The 19,159-nt window shown below is 48.6% G+C and overlaps 1 protein-coding gene across 3 annotated transcripts in view; it reads right to left on the bottom strand.

The window, feature by feature from the left end:
• The window catches only part of CHIC2 (cysteine rich hydrophobic domain 2), a 470,301-nt gene that overhangs the window by 268,407 nt on the left and 182,735 nt on the right, over nucleotides 1-19,159 (bottom strand). For 2 of the 3 annotated variants that reach the window (XM_069631651.1, XM_069631652.1), the window contains exon 3: nucleotides 9,486-9,641. In XM_069631651.1, the coding sequence (XP_069487752.1) occupies nucleotides 9,486-9,641 (156 nt within the window). Of the gene's footprint in view, nucleotides 1-8,652; nucleotides 8,781-9,485; nucleotides 9,642-19,159 lie in introns of all 3 variants that reach the window. The other variant, XR_011282276.1, reaches the window with a different exon arrangement.

Raw genomic sequence — 19,159 nt, 5'->3', positions numbered from 1 at the left:
CCTCCTTCCGGGAAGTCGACGTCGTCGAAGTCCGGTTGGTCTTAGTGTGTTTAGTGTGTGTTAGGTGTGTGGCGCTTGCGTCGCCGGGGGTCTTCCCCATAGCCGCCCTGCCGGACGACCTTCCGAGGTCGGGGACCTGCGCTCGCCGGCTGTCTTTCGACGCCGTAATGCCCTCGCCGTCCGAAAGTACGGCGTCGCTGCCATCGCTGAAGGCGCCCTCCGCTGCCATGGCCTCCTGCCTGGCGTGGTGGGCCCAACGCTTTGTCGAACGGTCCTTAAGTGTCTTAGGTTTAAACCTACTACACGCTCTGCAGTTCGCTTCGGGGTGATCCCTCGGCAAGCAGAGATTGCACGTGGCGTGCCTGTCGACCCAAGGGTATTTGCGATTGCACTTGGGGCAGAATTGAAAAGGGGTACCCTCCATACGCACCTTAAGGCAGCGGGCTGCTAAGTGTAGGAATATATAAATGTAACTATATATCAAGAGTGAAGAGTATGTACCACCCCCCACTCTCCCTACTTGTAAGGGCCGAGGCCAGCGGCCTACTAGGCCCGGGCCGAGGCCAGCGGCCTTCCGAGGCCCAGATCCGTCGTGCAGCAGTCGACGGTCGATGACTTCTCCAGCCGTCGTCGAGGTTGAGGGTCGACGTTGGGGTGGGGAAGGGAATGAATAAGAATTATAATTATAATAACAGCAAAAGTAAGGCTAAGGCCAGGGAACTCCGCAAGATGCTTCCGACCAGTATGGCGGAAAAAAACAATCTGAGGATCCTACACGCGTGAGGGATCTTGGGTACAGTGGACGTCACACTAGGGATAGTATTACTGGCACGCCTGTGTCGACGCCCATTTTCGACTTTCGAAAAACAAACTGTAATACTCCGCAGCTTCCACTAGATGTCGGCCTATGCACAGCATGTGATCTAAGCAGATTCCACAAGCCTCAGAAATATATATATATATATATATATATACATACATACATACATACATACACACACACAAATTCCGTTTGTGGGTTATGAAATCGAAAAAGAATATATTGATAAATGTCATTATTCAAAAAACTATACACTCATATCAATATCGAAATTATTACAAGGGATAGAACACCTACAATATCAATTAATCCATTCGGCTACCTACACACTACCGCAAGGCCTAAAGCTAAATCCGGACACTTGACTCACCAGTGGCGGAATGTGGACGAATAGAGTGGGAATAGCGTTTTCGATCAATTTCCGTGTCGTTCGCCGGTTATTCTTCTTTGTTACCCAAGATGTTGTGTACATGTCCAAGGAAAAGTGCCGGCTGCAGATGCGGTATCGATCACCCCCCTTGTCCTGTAAGACTTGTTGGACTCTACTTTCCAGCTCATCCAGTGGATATCCACAATGTCTGACCCATTCTCTTATTCGATCAACAGTTTTTGGGAATACATGCATTGAAGTGCCTTCAGATTTCACATGGGTCTTCGAAGGGCAACCGCTAATCGAACAGGCAGGCATTGTTGATAAATCTGAAAAGTAAATATCGACATTATTATAGAATCTTCATGAATAAAGATTTGATGCAAAAGTAAATGAATCATACAATGATCAATGCAAGGTTTGTTTTGGTCGCAGGAACTATACCAGATCATTATGTGCGGCTTAGTATTTGCATAAATTGCAGAAATGTATAAATGATGTGATTAAAATCTGAACATGTGACTCATCCCTTGGATGTTCTGTCTTGCACAAGAAGGAAACGTGCTTACATTATAGACTGGACCCCCGAAGGATGCAATTCGATGACAATAGACACAGATGAAAATAAATAGATCTATTGATAGCATAGCAATGGAAACTCAAGTCAATAGCAATGAGACCAATGAACATAGCACTATTGTGTACTCCACTCGCAAATAGATAGAAATTTTAAAATCTGCGAAATATGACTAGGTTACATGGCCTTACCTTGACCAACAAACAGTTGGATTCAGCAAGCAGAGCAGTATGTGCAGGAGAATAGGTGGGTGGCCACAGGTAGCACACTGATGGGTTTGCTCTAAGCGGTCACAGAAGTTCACGGATAGCACAACGACGAGCAGATTAGCGTAGATCTCAGTGGTTGCCAGGTAGCACGTCCAGGAGTTGACTTGCAAAGCACAAAGATGTTCTCATGAGACATATCAAGTGGTTTATAAAGTATTAGAAACAGGGGTGCGTTTGTGAATGAATGACGTATGTATGTCGTGGTATTAGGGGGGCGGCCTGCTTCAAGGGGAGGCCTGGCTGGAGACACGGGGTCTGAGGAGGTCATGTGACCGATGGCCCCTTGGCGTGGGATACCTTTTGAAGTGTACATGTTTGGCACCTTGGCCTTTCGTGCCCCTGACAGCGCGCATCAACTGGTGCGAACCGCCTTTGATAGAGGGGGTGGGCTGGATGGGCCTGGGGCGTACAGATAAGGCACAGGAAGACTGCTGAATGGAGACACACTTATGTGGATTGCAGGGGGGCGGCCTGCCTCAGGGGAGGCATGCATAGAGACACGGGGTCTGAGGAGACCATGTGAACAATGGCTCCTGGGCGCAAGATACCTTTTGAAGTGTACATGTTGTTTGGCACCTTGGCTGTTCGCGCCCCAGACAGCCCCACATGCCAGCGCTCATCCATGGATGCGAACTGCCTTTGATGGGGGGGGGGGGGGAGTGGATGGATGGGCCGGTGGGCGTGCAGATAAGTGTGTGGGAACGAGGGGCCATCAGGCCCCTCTCGATGGCCCCTCTCATGCTTTACTTCTCAGTAGAAACTCTGACCAAGTGCCTCCAGTAGTGGGTTCACCCTTCGCCCTTATGTGATCACTTTGGTTGACAATCGCCTAGATGGGACCAGTGAGCATGACTCTTCCTCTGAGATCACTGTCCTGCATGTGAATCAGCCTGAACTAAGCACATCGCTCGTTCATCTCCATGAACGTGTCCTTGCCCACACACCCTCGCCAATGGAAACGTACTGCCATTGTGACCCTGTGTACCTGCAAGGTATTTTCTTCAAGTGCCAGACCACTGACCACAACATGATGCCCACCTAGAAGATCCCCAATTAACATTAGACCCCTACTGCAGTATATCGTTGCTCATCAATAACAAATGCCACATACCAGAGATTCTTGTGAGCACAGACCCACACTTCAACCGGTGTATTACAGTGGTCAAGACCCTTAACCTAAGGCCTGTATAATCCAATGTTAATTGTTAGTATAGATATATGTGTGACTTTTATAGAGACATAACCTACTGAAAGACTTTGAACAAGTGTTATTTAGTGCATGCATTATCGAGAATATTTTATGTTCGCTTAGATAGGGACCACACCTTCACCCATTCGGAGCACAGATGTCTGACGTCCATCCTTGAATGGAGACACCCTTGATTCATTTAAAAAATCGAAACAACCGTTGTTAAAATATATGTGGTGTTTTATTTTGTATCTTCTTTTCATGACACAAAAATGCAAGACTTTACACATTGTACAGGTCAGGTTGCAGCACAGCTAGAGAAAATCCCCTGTACTGACCGCTGTCACTCGGGAACGTTTCTCTTATGGCACGAACGGCACAGGCGGGTATCACTCTTCGAACGCGGTGTCCAAGCCTCCCGTGGAGGCACCATGTAAAGGACCGATAGGCCACCAGCCTGTACCACCTGTGAAAAGGAATGAAACAAACTGTTTTTAAATGACCAAGATAAGTTTAATAAACGTTTGTTGTCAATAACAATTCTTATAACTAATGGCATTCTGAACGGACAAATGCTATCTAGACAATGCACACTATTGAACGACTTACATGCGTTACAAGGATATGTAGATGTCATTTTGGATATAGTAGAAGAACATGAAATAGGAGTGGCATGACAAGCAGAGTATACTTACTCGTTACTCGGATTACGAGGACCAACAGTTGCGCGAAGTTCGTGCATAAGCACAATCATTATTCTCAACACAGCCCTTGTGAGGCAGGCTGCCCTGAAGTCTGGCAGCTCGGTGATGCATTGCGGTCGTGGCTCGCCTTCTGAAATGTAGGCCAGGCATCCCGAGTTTTCTCGGCAGCAGCAGTTCTCCTCCTCGGTTGGCATTAGCTTGCACCAATTGCATGTGCACCAGGTGGAGACGCCGCCCATGCGACTAGGCCCAGGCTCTTCATCTGTTGATTCGTCCTGCCAACTGCCGTCCGAATCCCCATCGTTTTCGCGTGCATCCCTTTCCAGTAGTTCCTCCTCGGTATACTCGGGCTCGTACATGTAGGGCATTATTGTAGCCATTGTGTGGTAAAGTAAAATAATTTACCGAGATGGTACAGGTGTTCACACGGGCTACAAGCGGCAAAGGTAGCTGACTAGAGCACAGAAACGAGTCACAAAATACTCTAACAGAGAGAGGAATGGAAAATCTGTTGCTGTGTATTGTGAAACGGTCTGTTTATACTTATTGAGGAAAGAGGCGTCCTGCCATTTCCATGGCGACACGTCATTAGCTGAAGCGGAGCGAATGTTGACACAAGACGTGCTTTGGCGTTGGGTAATGGGCGGTACGAGTCTGCTGATGACAGGCTCAGGGGCGGGGGAATTGATTTAGTGCCGCAGAAGCAGGTCAGCCAGGGCAATGCGCCAAGTGATAGGATTATCACAAAATGACGGCTCCCTGGTGCCTGTTTTCGCGTGCGCTTAATGGACGAAAACTCAGGTAAGGTCCATAGGAAAGTTTTCTAAAATCGAGCCACTTAGGCTTAAAAACATGGCCGACCCATAGGGACAAACATTTTTACTAGACCATGCCTTTAACAGAGGAAACCTCAACAAGTTGCCAGTCCACCTGCAACATCACTGCTAGTCTGTGCCACCTCCACAGCCCAACTATTCCACAAACACACTCAGCAAAACGTTCACTGCTGCATCCACAGCACATGCAATGGATGCAGGTTTACCTTGAGGTAATCAGAATCCCCAAAAAAGACTGCAGGTCTGCGTTTGTGCATGTCCCTTTGATGTCAATCTCGCAGCCACAGAGTTCATCAGGTCTTATTTTGCAAATAGTGGTGACATGTAACTAGTCAAGTTGTTGCAGGAGAACTTGACATCCAGTTCAAATTAATTATTCCATTTAAGACTGAGATCATCTGAATGTGTATGCAAGAATTCCTGTGTGTGAGGGAATGAATGTAGCATTTTGTGAAGACCATGATCCACATGTTTACAAGAGCTACGATGAGATTCTCTAGAGCTTTGGAAACATTGGAATAAAATAATCCCTGGTACTATGGATGGCATTTGCCAAAAGTTGTTCGATGCGGAGAACCATACACCAGACATTTGCCAGACTGCAATTCCGGTGGAGTGTGAGACTTCAATGGATTCTTAGAGCTCTCCAGTCTGCAGCAAAGAAAGTTTGCTCATGGGCATAAGGAGGATTCTGCAAGTACAATTATCAATCTAGCAGGGTGCAACATTTGCACATGCCACTAGCAATTGGCTAGTGATAATGGACCCTTGGCGAGTAAGAAATGGCGTGCTGTGTAGATTTGCAGAATTAGGTGGCAAATCACTTTTACCCCTGAAGCTAACCTATTTTCCAAGGCAACTAAAGTTGAAACTGGCCTAATGAAATCCCCAAGGTCAACTATAAGAACGCAAATCACAAAAAAGACAGGATTGCTAGAAAGGTCACTGTGCAGACATCTTCCTGTGTTAACAAAAGTGAAAATGCAGGTTAGAGCTATTATAGGCTCTCTGAAATCACCAACACCAACCTTACCCTAAGGTCGTTGATGCCAAAAAAATAACTATTTAATTCTTTAACGTGACACACGGCCATAGGCTTCAGGGCACACACTGAACATAACATCCAAACTACATACAAATATGGACATTAAAAAGCTAAAAAAGCCGGTGGACTGAGAGATTCGAAGCCAGAAGATCACAGACATGACTAGAAATCAATTAGTCCTTCTGATTAAACAAATAGTTTGTATGGCTTTTTCAAAGTCAAGCAAACCATAAATGGCTTTTACAGGGGCCGTCAGAGCATTCGAGGCACACAGAGCCAATGAGTCAAACATTGTGCCCCATACTTCTGACGTTTGAAGCGTGGCTAAAAGAGATTGTCTGTATTGGAACAAAGAAGTCTTCTAATGAGAGGAACCTTCAGTCGAGCACTGAGATACTTGGGTGCATTCCAAAACCTACATTTATGAGCCAGAGTCAGAATCTTATGAAGGATTCACTGTTTAACTGGTAACCAATGAAGTGCCATTCTAGCAGACCCATGATTACAGAAGGGCTGGCCTCCTCACATATGGGAGCTGGGGCAAAGAATAACGTTTGAGTCACTTTGGGCAGATGGCACTTTTTTAAAATGTATTGATCAAGGTTAGATGTTCCATAGTACATATCCTTCCAGTTTGGTTTTTCATACGATGACACATCCAGCGAATGTGGTCAAGCATTGAAACTCGGTAGAATTCAGCGAATACATTCAGATTCTGGTGTTTGCATCAGTGTCCCCTCAATCTTCGATTAATGGGTCACGTTGAGTTACAGGTCCTGACGAAGGCGGATAATTAATCTCCCCACCGCAATGTATGCTACTTGTCGACGCTGCTAGTTAGATATGGTTAGACTTGCGTCTTGCCAATGCACTCTGCAAGTCACTGTTGTAGATCAGCTGAATTGTGTTAGCAACCTTATGGGGGGCTCTACACCTTACCAAGTATTTTGATGTAGTTGATCCCATTTGGTATTTATCAGCTTTCTTATTTAGATAGTACTCAACCGTTTTTCATTACATGTATTGATTATGTGACATTTTTTAATTCTTTGTAAGAGTTTGTGGTGCCGTTTTGTTTTTTGATCTATGTATGCATCTTGCGTCTTTCTACTACATGAGTATTTGCGAGAGATAATTTGCAAATATAAAAAAAACCTCATAGTATTTGCAATACTGACCAATGCAGTATGATCGAAGTCTCATTAAAAAAGGAGTCAAAATCTATGATTGCCTAAAAATGATACATTAACATGAATGTTGAAATAGTTTGTTCTAACAGGATGTTTTAGTAATTGCTAGTGGTAACTTTTTGTAACGTTATGCTACCAAGCGTGACATGATCTCTTCTACCAATGCCCAGAATAGCCCTCATTGCCGCGTTCTGGATAGTCTAGTTCTTTTGCAGATTGGTGGCAGAAGTGCCAGCAAAAAGACAGTGTGGAATTTACAAGGGCACAGGCAAGGAAAGATCTGTTTTTATCAGACAAATATGGTCCAATATGTTTCAAAAACTTGAGCACGTACGCACAGGTACACGCTTCTGCATGGCTAGGTATGAATACAAATATACGTGGGAGGCCACAAAATGGTGCCATCAGTGATTACAAACTGTTGGCAAGAGGGCTCAAATATTTTCAAACTAGGATCGGACCCCAGAAAAAAGAGCTCCGTTTTGCTGTCATTAAGGGTAAACGAGTTAGTGGCTATCCAAGACGGAATGGTGGCATAAATCCAGTCAATAGCCTCAGAATACCTCTCAATCACCCTGTAAGTACAAAGGCCATTCAAGAGGTCAAATAGGGGACATTGTACATATTATATAATGTCAGTGAGAGGCACAATCCCTGAGGCATGCCACAGGGAACGGGCCTGGAATAGCCTTAAAGACATCAATGAAAACCCTAGCAGTGAGATTAGAGTAAAGACTGAATCCGGGCCGATGCGTCACCAGACAAGTTGGCCACCTCGGCAAGCCTGACAAGAATGGAATCATCCACTAGGTCAAAGGCTGCCGAGAGGTCCAAAAGCATGAGATGGCCAGTATGTCCATTCTCAATAAGTCAGGAAATATTGGGTTTAAGGTCCATGCTTGGCACAAAAGCCAGATTAACGCAGACCATGTAAATTGTTAATTTCTTGAAATTTCATGAGGGCTATAGGTTACAGAATTTTTAACAAAAAAATAACATCCGTAACTGGGCGATAATTACTTGCAAAAGCGTGATCCAAAGTTTTTATTTTTAACCATGGTGAAATCAGAGCCTTTTTCAAGGCCATAGGTAGAGAAGAGGCAGTGAAGGAAGCATTCACAATTTCTGTATTCAGCTGGGTTAAAGTGTCTAAGCGTTCCTTGATATTTGCCAGGCAGACATCGCCCTTACATGCAGTTGGCTTCATATTTTTCACAATACTGACAACCTCTAATTCAGACACTTGCTAGAAGGAAAAGCTCATTACTAGAAATGGTCAAACCATTACTATAAAATATTATTCTTTTTTTAAACAGCCTTTTCCAAATGTATTTCCCTTCCCACAAGATTAAGATGCTGAACAAGATTTACTGAAGACATTGTTGCTAATTACTTGAGAAAGGTAATTGATTAAACTATTCCTTTTATAAATCTTGAAGGCAGGGTAAAATCACCCATAGCTTGGTCTATCTCAATTAAGCACTTAATGTACAATTCTTCCCATCTATGAATAAATGAAAACATGCAAAATGGCTGCACCAGAATTCAGAATAATTCTTATTTTAAGTGAGTTCCTAATTGGTATAGTTGGAATAGTTCTTGCAGCGCTACAGTGTATCTTGACCAAAGTCCTCGATTATGCCATGATGTACCTGCCCAATCTCCTCTGGCTTGTCCCATCTGGCTGGAGTAGTGCTGTACCTGCAAACCATCCTTAAATGCCAATAATTGCTGATGTCGTTTTTGTTTCCTGCTGGTTCCAATGTTGCAGCATGATCCTCTAAAATGAAGATGGTCGAGCTTTTAACAATTCTTACCCATAGTTCCCTCTCCGACAATCTCTGGAGGTCTAAGTTTCATGGATGCACCACCATATTTCAATTAGAAGCCATCTTCAAAAATGTGTTCTTAATGTAGTATTGCTTACATTTATTGTATAGCTTCCATTCCTAGCTATATAATGTAGACCCAAAATAGTTGTCAAAATGAAAGGAGGATAGAGGGCAAACAAAAACACTGAGTAAAACTCCCTCTCACCCACACCGTGAGAACTACTGTTAAGCTTCATAAAACCTCTGTTAAAGTCCATGTAATTCCTTAACCAATTCACCATCCATTAGTATCACACTGCAATGAAACGTTGTTCACCATTGATTTCCGAACTCAAGCAGGGTCAATTAGAAAACTCAACGATCCCATCTTGTGCTGCATTAACCTTAAATGGGTTCCTTTGACATTGCTTACCAGCCACAGTAGTGCTTCAAATTGTTAACACAAAAAGCTCACATAAGACGTATAATAAAAGAAATCATTCATCATACCCAATGTGCCACGTAAGTTTGCAAAAACATGAATGATAAATGACATTTCCGGTTAATACTAATTAGCTTTTTGGAATGGGCATTGAATTTACTAAATACATAATCAAATTCTCATATAACAAATTTGAAGCAACGATTAAAAAAACAATAAGAGTGTTACTTACTCTCTTACTGAGACAAATGACTGGCCACATACTGCAACCTAAAGTACAGCAGCAGCATAGGCAGCCACAAAGGAGCCAGCGAACATTTATGGGAAGGTTCTTCTTCACACAACTGTTAACTCGGTTTATGCTGGATTTGAACTCTTCTGGTGCAACCTGAAAATGGAAATGTGCTAAAGTCAGCTTTAAATGGTGCAAATACCAGACACGTCACATAATTAAAGTACAGGACCAGTACTTAGTATGCTCAGCAGTTCATTAAACAACATAGTTAAACAGATACGAAACGTGCATTTGCCAATGAAAACAGCAAACAATGTAAAGGTTTAGAAAGGAAAGTAAGGAAAGTGCTTCTAGAATTAAATCATACAAATTCGTAACACCACAATCAAAGGGAAGCACAAAGCTAAGAGTTTGAAGGTTAGCCTCACCTTTTAAAATTGTTTCCTCAAGTGAAGAAAATTAGCTGACCTCAACATGTACATAAAAAAATGATTCACCAATTAGTTGTATACAGCGCTCCAAAAACCACAGCAGGCTTGGCAAAACTGAAATATACAACAAATAAAACCTATTTACACTGTAGACTGACTAGTGAAACTAAACCCTGAAAACTGCAAACCGAACATGATCACTGGGGAAGTGCAGAAAGAGAAGCTCTCAAGATTTATTGCAAGTGCAGCGAGTGGGTGGGGTGCTGTGCCCTGAGGCAAGTGCAGAAGGACTGGCATGGGTGCCTGGGACCTGTGAGACTCTGGGATATATCAGGCAGCCAGTCAGTGACCTGTATGCAAAGGAGGGAGAGAGGGAAGAGCAGAGAGCCAGGTTAGCAGGGTAGGATGAGGGAGAAGGATTAGGAGAAGAGGAAGGTCTTGAAATGTTTCCAGAACTTAAAGATATCAGTCTCAAGATGGCGGGTGGCAAGGAGACTGTTCCAGAGGGAGGTGCCTGCTGAGGAAAGGGATTTCCCACCAAATTTCTTCTTAGAACCTGCTCACTCGCAGAAGGTTGGAAGTAGATGAGCTGAGGGCTAGGGAGGGACACTATTTAGGAAGGCAACGTTTAAAGCCAGTGCAATAGCACAGAAAGTAGAGCGTTCGCTTTGACATCTGTGCAGAACCTGCAGACGCAGGTGCGAATCCCGGCAGGGCCAAACTCAGCCTTTGATATATGATAGGTTATTTATAATGCGCTTAATACCCAGAGGTTTCCAAGCGTGGACCCAGGATTCGAAACTGTGTTGCTCCGTGTCGTCTTGCTTCCAAGACGAGCACGTTGCCGCTGATCATCCTTCCGAGGTCGATAAATGAGCACCACACACAGTGGGTAATAGGCAGCGCTCAGATACCTGAGGGTTCATAGCGCTATATAAATGCTGAATCATTATTAAAGTAAGTAAGTCCCGGGCCCCAGAAAGCTTTGTGGACAATGCAGAGGGTCTTGAATTTGATCCTTCAAGCCACTGGGAGCCAGTGGAGGGTTTTCAGTGCCGGAGAGATGCAGACCCTGGGCTTGAGGTCAAGGATCAGTCTCGCGGTTCTGTTCTAGATGAGTTGCAGACGGCAGAAGCAGGGAGGTTGAGGAAAAGGTTGTTGCAGTAGTCCAGCCTAGAGAACCAGGGCTATGGAGACAGTGAGCCGCTGGGGAAAAATGAGAAACTGTAGAGTGCCTCTGAGGAGGTGTAGTTGGACTTTGTGATGTCAGAAATGTGAGAAGGAGAGAGAAGTCTATGATCTCAAGGTTTTTAGCCTCACAGGTGGTGGTGGGCACAGGGCCAAGGGAGGCTGGCCAGAATGGGGGTGGGGGAGCGTGGGAGCAGGGGTCCCAATGCAAACAATCTCAGTTTCATTGGCATTGAGATAAAGGTTGTTTGCAGTACACCATGCCTGAATAGCGGACAGAGTCAGGAATGAGTGAGGAGGCTGAGGGAAGCCTGAAGGATATTTGCGTATCATCCGCGTTAACGCACATTTAAAGTATAATGGGTCATATATAATTGACAAAAAATGTATAGTTTGTATCTAATGTGAGTTACATTTGCGGCACGTTATATAGAATAGCTCTTGGTTCCCAGAGGTAGCTTTCAGCTGCTGCTAATCAAATCGTTATAGGTTATCGTGCTCGTATTTATAGTAGAAGTTTTTCGAAAGTGTACAAAATTTAGGGGTGATATGTTTCAGTACTTGGTTACCTAAAACAGTTACTGTTCAGTTGTTCATATGCTGTGTAATATTTCCAAAGTTGGATGAATATATCACTCTGTATATATTACACATCTTTGTAGCGATAGCCCTGACAATGTACCATGTGTCCGAAATATATCGGATACAGTTTCTTCTGCTTCACTACTGCATTAACAAGAGATGCATCAATAAAAAATGTTGTAGAAGGACGACTTTTCTGAGTTTATTTGCCAAGGATGTTTAAGTTTCAGTAGTATTCACTACATACATGGCGTCTCCAGATCGGAAGATAATCATCATCATAGGTTTTCTTTAGTTGCCACAGCTTTTACCCAGAGTCCAGGGATTTAACTTCTTCCAAAGGATAAGAGTCCTCTCGGAGTAATACTTGGTCGAAGTATGCAAGACTGGCCAAGTTTCCAATTGACAGATATGAACAAAGCCAACCCCCACTATGCAATGCTGAAGTGGTACAGCGGGCAAGTAAACAAATAGGGACTCTTCTTTTTTGAGCAAATCTAAAGTTTTGTAGTTTAGCCCCATTCATCTAGAGATATTTTTGAAAGAAATGTGCCCTTACTATGAGCAGAAAAACAAAGCGCTGATGGTCTTCATCTGAATTCTTGGTTCTCATAAAACAAGCCTGTGCCCTTTTATGTCTAACTTTAAAAACGCTTCCCGGGCGGTGCTAGTGAGCCGCCGCCAAGATGGCGGCCTTCAAGTGAAGCTCCAAGCTGGTGCGGAGACCAAGTAGGGATATATCAGAGGGGTCGTGCCGGGGATGCATCAGCAGCTCGTTTAGAAGCACTGGGTGGAGGACATACAGCCCCTGCGAGAGATGCCTCGGGTTATGCAGCCCCATGCATACAGAGCCCGAACCCACAGGCCGCCGTTGGATGGAGCTCCTCAGCTGCCTGCTCCTGCATCAGCAGCACATAGGAGGCCGGGTGGGTGGTGAGCCTGGTGGATGCATGAATTAGGGGCTTTTCAGGGCAGATACTACACTAAGGGAAACCCTGAGCTGTAGGAGGAGTGCACAGTAGGCCCGGTTGCTTCCCAGGGAGGTGCCTGGTGAGCCTGGAGCAGGTGGTGGAGGAGGGGTAAGAGCAATGGGGTGGTGCGTCACCTGGGATTCGCTGAAAACTTGCTTCTACCATTTTGGAGCGCTGTGGACCGGTAGAGAGCCCTGTGAACCTTGAAGGGATAAATCAGGCGTCGACTGGTGACCTGGGCAATGCGGCATTGAAGGGCAGCCTGTTCGCCCACATTGTACACTCAGGGCAAAACATTGTAGGCAAAACTGAGCATTAGCAAAAAACCTCAGCCGCCCACAGCGATGCAGAGCCACGTGGCGGAGCACTCCAAAGCCTCCCCTCCTTGGTTTTTCGACTCCAGGGAAGCACCTACCCCATCAGTTGTACCCACCCCAAGCCTAGAGGGGATGCCTTCGTCAGACTGCGCAATACTGCTTTCCCAGATGAAGGTCATCTTCAGCTCCGCCAACTGCAAAGTGGATATTCTGGTCTTCAAGATGGAGTGGATTCAACAAGGATCGATAAAGAAAGCAGTCGCATCTCAGATGCTGAGGAATCCGACAGGGTCCTTTGAGGATGAGAGCGCGGAGACTCAGAACCAGGTGCAAGCTCTGTGTAGGGAGGTGAAGGCAGTCCAAGCTAAATGTCTGGATTCTTGGCCTCCCTGAGGGGCCACACCACCCAAATATGGAGGCATTCTTTGATGGCTTAATTAAGGAGGTATTGCAAGATCTCCACTATAGTCACCGTTTCTGGTGGAAAGGGCACACAGGTCTTAGGCTCCTGCCCCAAAGCCCGATCAAAATCTGAGACTGGTGATTGTTCGCCTGCTAAGTTATAGGGACAGCAACCATCTTCGACAGGCACGTCATCTGGGGGGGAACTAAACTATGGGGGTGCCCGAATTTACTTTCACCCAGATCTCACGTGGGCCGTGCAGAAGGCCTGACGAACATTCTTCTCAGCAAAACGGAGGCTGCATGAGAGGGGCTTGAACTATGCCATGCCTCATCTCTCTAAAGTGAAGGTTATCCATAAGGAAGCAGTTACTTACCTGTAACTGTTGTTCTCCAGCATGGGTCTCGCATGGATTCACATGCACATTCCCCGTCGTCAGGCTGGGAATCATCGGTAAATAAAAAAAAAAAAAATCAGTATCAGTTTCGTTTCTGATATGTCTTTCTTAGTAGTAACCAATCACTGGTCTCTGGGTCATACTGCCCACAGCCAATGACTGCCCTCTCCCTAAGCCCCTCCCCTGGCAGCCATCCTCAGATTTGGTAGCACGTAAAGTGGCAGTATGACCAAGTGAAGAGCCGCAGAGGGGAAGGAGAGAGGGTTTGCATGTGAATCCATGCCAGACCCATGCTGGAGAACAACAGTTACAGGTAAGTAACTTGTTCCTTCTCCAGCATGGGGTCTGGCATGGATTCACATGCTCATGAATATAAGGAGACATAGCAGTACACACATGCACAACCACAGGAGGTGGCAAGGCTCAACATTAAGCATCTCTTACCTCCTCACCAGGCCCACCTTCAGGCGAACAGGTTGCGCAGCACTACTTGGCCGACTCTGGACTCCTCCCTGGAATCCCAGTCAACGCAGTAGAATCTCGTGAAGGTGTGCGTCATCCTCCACGTAACAGCCCTGCAGATGTCCAGCAGGGGTACACCAGACAAGAACGCCGTGGTAGCAGCGATCGCTCTGGTCGAATGGGCTCTCGGACGGCCGGGCAACGGTCAGTTTGCCAACCGGTGACAGTGCATGATGCAGCCGGAGAGCCATTGGGAAATGGAAGTCTTCAAGAGGGCCTTCCCTTGATTCACAGGTACAAAGTTCACAAACAGTTGTGATGTTTTCCAAAAACTCTTCGTGCGATCCACGTAGAACTTCAGCGCTCTAGCTACATCCAGCGAGTGCAAAGTCCTTTCGGCCGACGACGAAGGCGACGGGAAGAAATCTGGTTACACCAAGGGCCCGTTGAGATGGAAGTCCGACGGCACCTTGGGAATGAAAGAGGGGTGCGTCCTCAGCACCACCCTTGTCCCGTGAAAAGTCAAGTATGGAGGCTTGCAGGATAGAGCCTGGATCTCTCCCACTCGTCGTGCGGAGGTGATGGCCACAAGAAATGCCGTTTTCCACGACAGGAACCTCAACAGTGCCGAATGTAGAGGCTCAAAGGGCGCCCCCATGAGCCTGTTCATCACCACGTTGAGCTCCCATGCCGGGGCCATAGCCTTCACCAGCGGGAATGAACGGAACAGTACCTTCATAAACTACTTCACCAGGCGATGAGACCACTGAGATGATCGTCCCTTAGTTCTGGTGTAGCGGGATATCGCCGCTATATGTATTTTAATGGAGGCATGAGCCAGCCCCGCCTTGGCCAGCGACAGCAGGTACAGCAGCACTTGAGGGGCTGTAATTCGCAGAGGGTTAATCTTCTGTGCACAGCACCAGACAGAGAACCTCTTCCATTTGTGTCCATAGCACGAGAGTTTAGGACGCCCTGGCCTTTGCAAGCACCTCCTTGCAGTCTGCCGGGATATCGTACTCTCCAAACTAGTGCTGCAGGAGCCAGGCCTGCAAGTTCAGCGACCCCAGGTCGTGATGGAGGATGGTGCCGCCTTCTCTGGAGAGAAGATCCGCGTCCGTCGGTAGTTTGACAAGAGGTGGGGGGGGGATGCTGACAAGTCCATAAGGTCCGGGAACAGATCTGTCTCGGCCAAGCCGGTGAGACGAGGATCATCCTGCACTGGGACCTCTTGAGTTGGTTGACGAGTCGCAGTAGCAACGGCGGGAACGCATACAGGAACAGGCAGTCCCAGGGGAACGAGAAAGCATTGCTCATGCTCCTTGGCTGGGGAAACCTGCTGGCGAACCTCTGGCACTTAATTCGTCGCCGTTGCGAACAGGTCGATCTGGGGTTTGCCCCATCGTCAGAAAAGCCGAGCCACTAGGTCCTGATGCAGTTCCCACTCGTGGCACGAGCGCAGCTCCCTGCTGAGCAAGTCGGTGATGGTGTTCTTTATCCCTGCTAGGTGGAGGGGTACCAGAAACATCCCCTGGGCAACGGCCCAATGCTACAGTTCCTGGGCCTCCTTGGATAGGGCCGGGGACCTGGTTCTTCCCTGCTTCCGGATGTAGAACATCGTGGTGGTGCGGTCGGTGAAGATCCTTACCACCTTGCCCTTGAGGGACGGGAGAACGACCTGAAAGCCCTGAACACTGCTCGGAGCTCCAGGATGTTGATGTGGAGTGACCTCTCCTCCGGGAGCCAAAGGCCTCTCGCGTGAATATCTCTGGTGTGTGCTCCCCATCCTTCCAGGGAGGCATCCGTCGTCACAGTCTCCTGGTGTGCTGGGGTCTGAAAGTCAGTGCCCGCCGTGAGATGCGCACGGGTGCCCCACCACCGAATAGCTTGGTGGAAGACCTCGTTGAACGGGATCTTGTCTTCGAAGCTGCCCGCCGCTTGCATCCACCGGGCGTTGAGGAACTCCTGTAAAGGGCGCATCCGCAGCCTGCATAGGCGCACCAGGGAGAGAACATCAGGCCGAGAAGGGACTTGATGGACCTCACCCTGGCCACGTCCATGGCCAGCAGGCACTGCACCTTGCCCAGGATGGCCTTCGTCCTTTCCTCCGACGGAGAAGCCAATCGTGCCACTGTATCGAGCTTGGCTCCCAGAAACGGTGCGACCTGTGACGGAACCAGGTGGGATTTGGGGAAGTTGATGGAGAATCCCAGATCCGTGAGCAGTTCGACGGTCTTCGCTGTGTGCTCGACGGCGAGCTCCCTTGTCCTTACTCGGATGAGCCAATCGTCCAGGTAGGGGTAAACGTGGATCCCCTGCAGGCGCAGCCGCGCCGCCTCCGGCGCTAGGCACTTGGTAAATTCCCTGGGCGCCAGCTTCAATCCAAATGGCAGGGGATGTGGAAGTAAGCATTCTCCAAGTCCAGCGACGATAGGAAGTCACCTTCCTCCAGCTGTCCCAGCACGTGCTGGAGGGTGACCATCCAGAACTTCTGGGCCTTTATGTATTTGTTTAACTGACGCAGGTCCAGGATGGGGCACCAACCGCCTGTCTTCTTTCTGACGAGGAAGTATCTTGAGTATACTGCGGCGCCCCGGAGCCTCTTCAGGACAAGCTCGATGGCACCTTTCTTGAGCATCGCCCTTACTTCTAACAGCAGTTGAAGAACGTGACTTTCCTTCCTGGCCGCAGGAGGAATGCGGGGGCACTTCTTTAGAAATTTGAGCGTGTGCCTGTGGGCCAGGGCATCCAGCACCCAACGGTCGGTGCAGATGGACTCCCACACGCTGATGAACTTCGCCAGCCGGCCTCCCACCAGGGTGCTCAGGTGGGGGTCCGACGCTATGGCCGGTTCAGTCCTGCTTGGAGGCAGCCTTGCCGCATTGGCCTCCCTGGCGACGAGATCCTCCTGACTTGCCGCGCCCTCTGTAGGCCTCCTGCGACGAGGAGCAGGCTGCCTGGCGGTACGTAGAGGAGCCACCGCCGATTCCTTTGGAGGCACCTTGCTTGCCTCCGGAGTTCCAAAAGGGCGGTCGTCATTGCTGCAATACCCCCAGGGCCGGACCATCTCAGTGTCGGCCTTGATGGCATGAAGTGACTCATCCACTGTTTTTCCAAACAGTTTGTTCCCGTCGAAGGGCTTTACCAAAACTCTGGTTTGCACGTCCTGGTGGAAATCTGTTGCCTTGAGCCATCCCCGCCGTCGAAGGCAAACACCTCACCTTCTTGCAGGATCTCCAGGGCCTCCACCCTCTTGTCATCCGGTAGGAAGTCCAGCAGGGGAGCGATCTTGTACCACACTCCCTGTCGTAGCGGGCCACAGTCGCTAGGGCGTTGGCCGCCTTAACTGTCGTCGCCGCAGACGGGATGACTCGTCCCATGGCGTCCAGTTTCTTTCCCTCGCCGTCAGGTGGGGAGGTTGAAGTTGAAGCCGTCGTCCCTGCCATTTTCTTCTTGGCCGTCGCCGAGACGACCAAATCCGGGATCGGCTGTGCCCCAAGGCACAAAGGGACGGAATCGGGGACCCGGTACTACTTCTCGTACCGATCCCTCTTGGCAGGCGTCGTGGACGGATTCTTCAGGACAGCAAGTCCCTCGTCCCAGATGTCATCAAGCCACGGCACCGCGAGGACCGTCTTCCTCTTGGCCTCGCACCGTTGATAAAGGAAGCCTTCCTTCTGTTCCTCGGGGCAGAGCTGGAAAAGCTCGGATGCCCTGGCAATCATGGCATGGAAAGAGCCAATTTGGTCAGGTGGAGAGGCCCGAGGGGGTGGTGACGGAAGGCCCATCCCATCGTAACCACAGTCATCATCCGTCCCGGTCGTGGCCGTATCTCTTCCCATTTCCTCCCTAGGATCAGGGGAAGGAGATGAAGGCTGAGCGGGCCGCAAGGGCTGGAAGGGCGGGGGTGGAATGAACTCTCCTCCGCTTGTTTGGAGGGCTTCTCGACGGGCCCAGTTCTGCTGGGTTGTCCGTTGGGGGGTAGAGGCAACCTCGTCCTCATCTCTGTGCATAAGGTTTGGATTGCCATCAAAATGGCCACCGATTTGTCCTGAGGCTCGGGCACTGGTTGTGTCGGGCGCGATGGCTGCTGCTCCTCCACGGGAGCCTTGTCGGCTCCACCATCACTGTCTTAGTCGGCCTCCTCGGAATTCCTCTCATGGGACCGGACCTCCTCAAAACACTTGTTGAGGCCCTTCACGGCTTCAACCAGCTCCTCCTCAGAGGCTGTATCTGAGTCTGTAACAGCCAACACCCCCCCACCCCTCTTTCCACGGGGGTTTTATCGATGGGCTGAAAAGAAGATACGCTCCGCGGTGGCAGGGAAACTCTGGGCCCCCGAGGTCGCCCCCACAGGTGTAGCCTCCACAGGCTTCGCCAGGGCGGCCACGACTCCCTCGATAGAGGCCTTAGCTGGGTGAATCAAGGCCTTCACCACCTTGGGCGCGCTTGAGGCCTTCACCTTGGGGTGTACGGGGGTCACCGCCTCGCTCCCCCTCGGCTGACTCCTTCGAGATCGACCGGGGCTTCTCCAGAAGCTTACCCGGGTTCTCGGATTTTCTCTTCCGAGCCAGAGCGTTGGCTCGTGGTTGATGGTGTCGGTGAAAGTGCGCCCTGCCTGGCAGCCAAGGAGCCCGACCCTTCGGCGCTCCCGGTGCTTGACTCGCGGTGCTTTGCCTTTTGTTGGGCCCCAGTCACCGGAGCACCCTCAAACGACTTAGAAGACCGCTCTGACCTCTTCTTCTCACCTGCCGGGCTCTTCCCTTCCAGCCAGTTGGTGAGGCGGATACGCCGATCCTTCATGGTCCGTTCCGACATGTGCTTGCAAAATGCACAGTCCTGCCACGTGCGTCTTGTCTTCGTGAAGGCAGTAGAGACATTTCGAATGCTCATCCTTCTTGAAAACATTCTGTAATCCGC

Source organism: Ambystoma mexicanum, chromosome 6q (genome assembly GCF_040938575.1).
Source record: "Ambystoma mexicanum isolate Mex_15411 chromosome 6q, UKY_AmexF1_1, whole genome shotgun sequence".
Classification (NCBI taxonomy): Eukaryota; Metazoa; Chordata; class Amphibia; order Caudata; family Ambystomatidae; genus Ambystoma; species Ambystoma mexicanum.
Note: the sequence above shows the minus strand (reverse complement) of the source record. Positions and strands in the feature narration are given on the sequence as shown.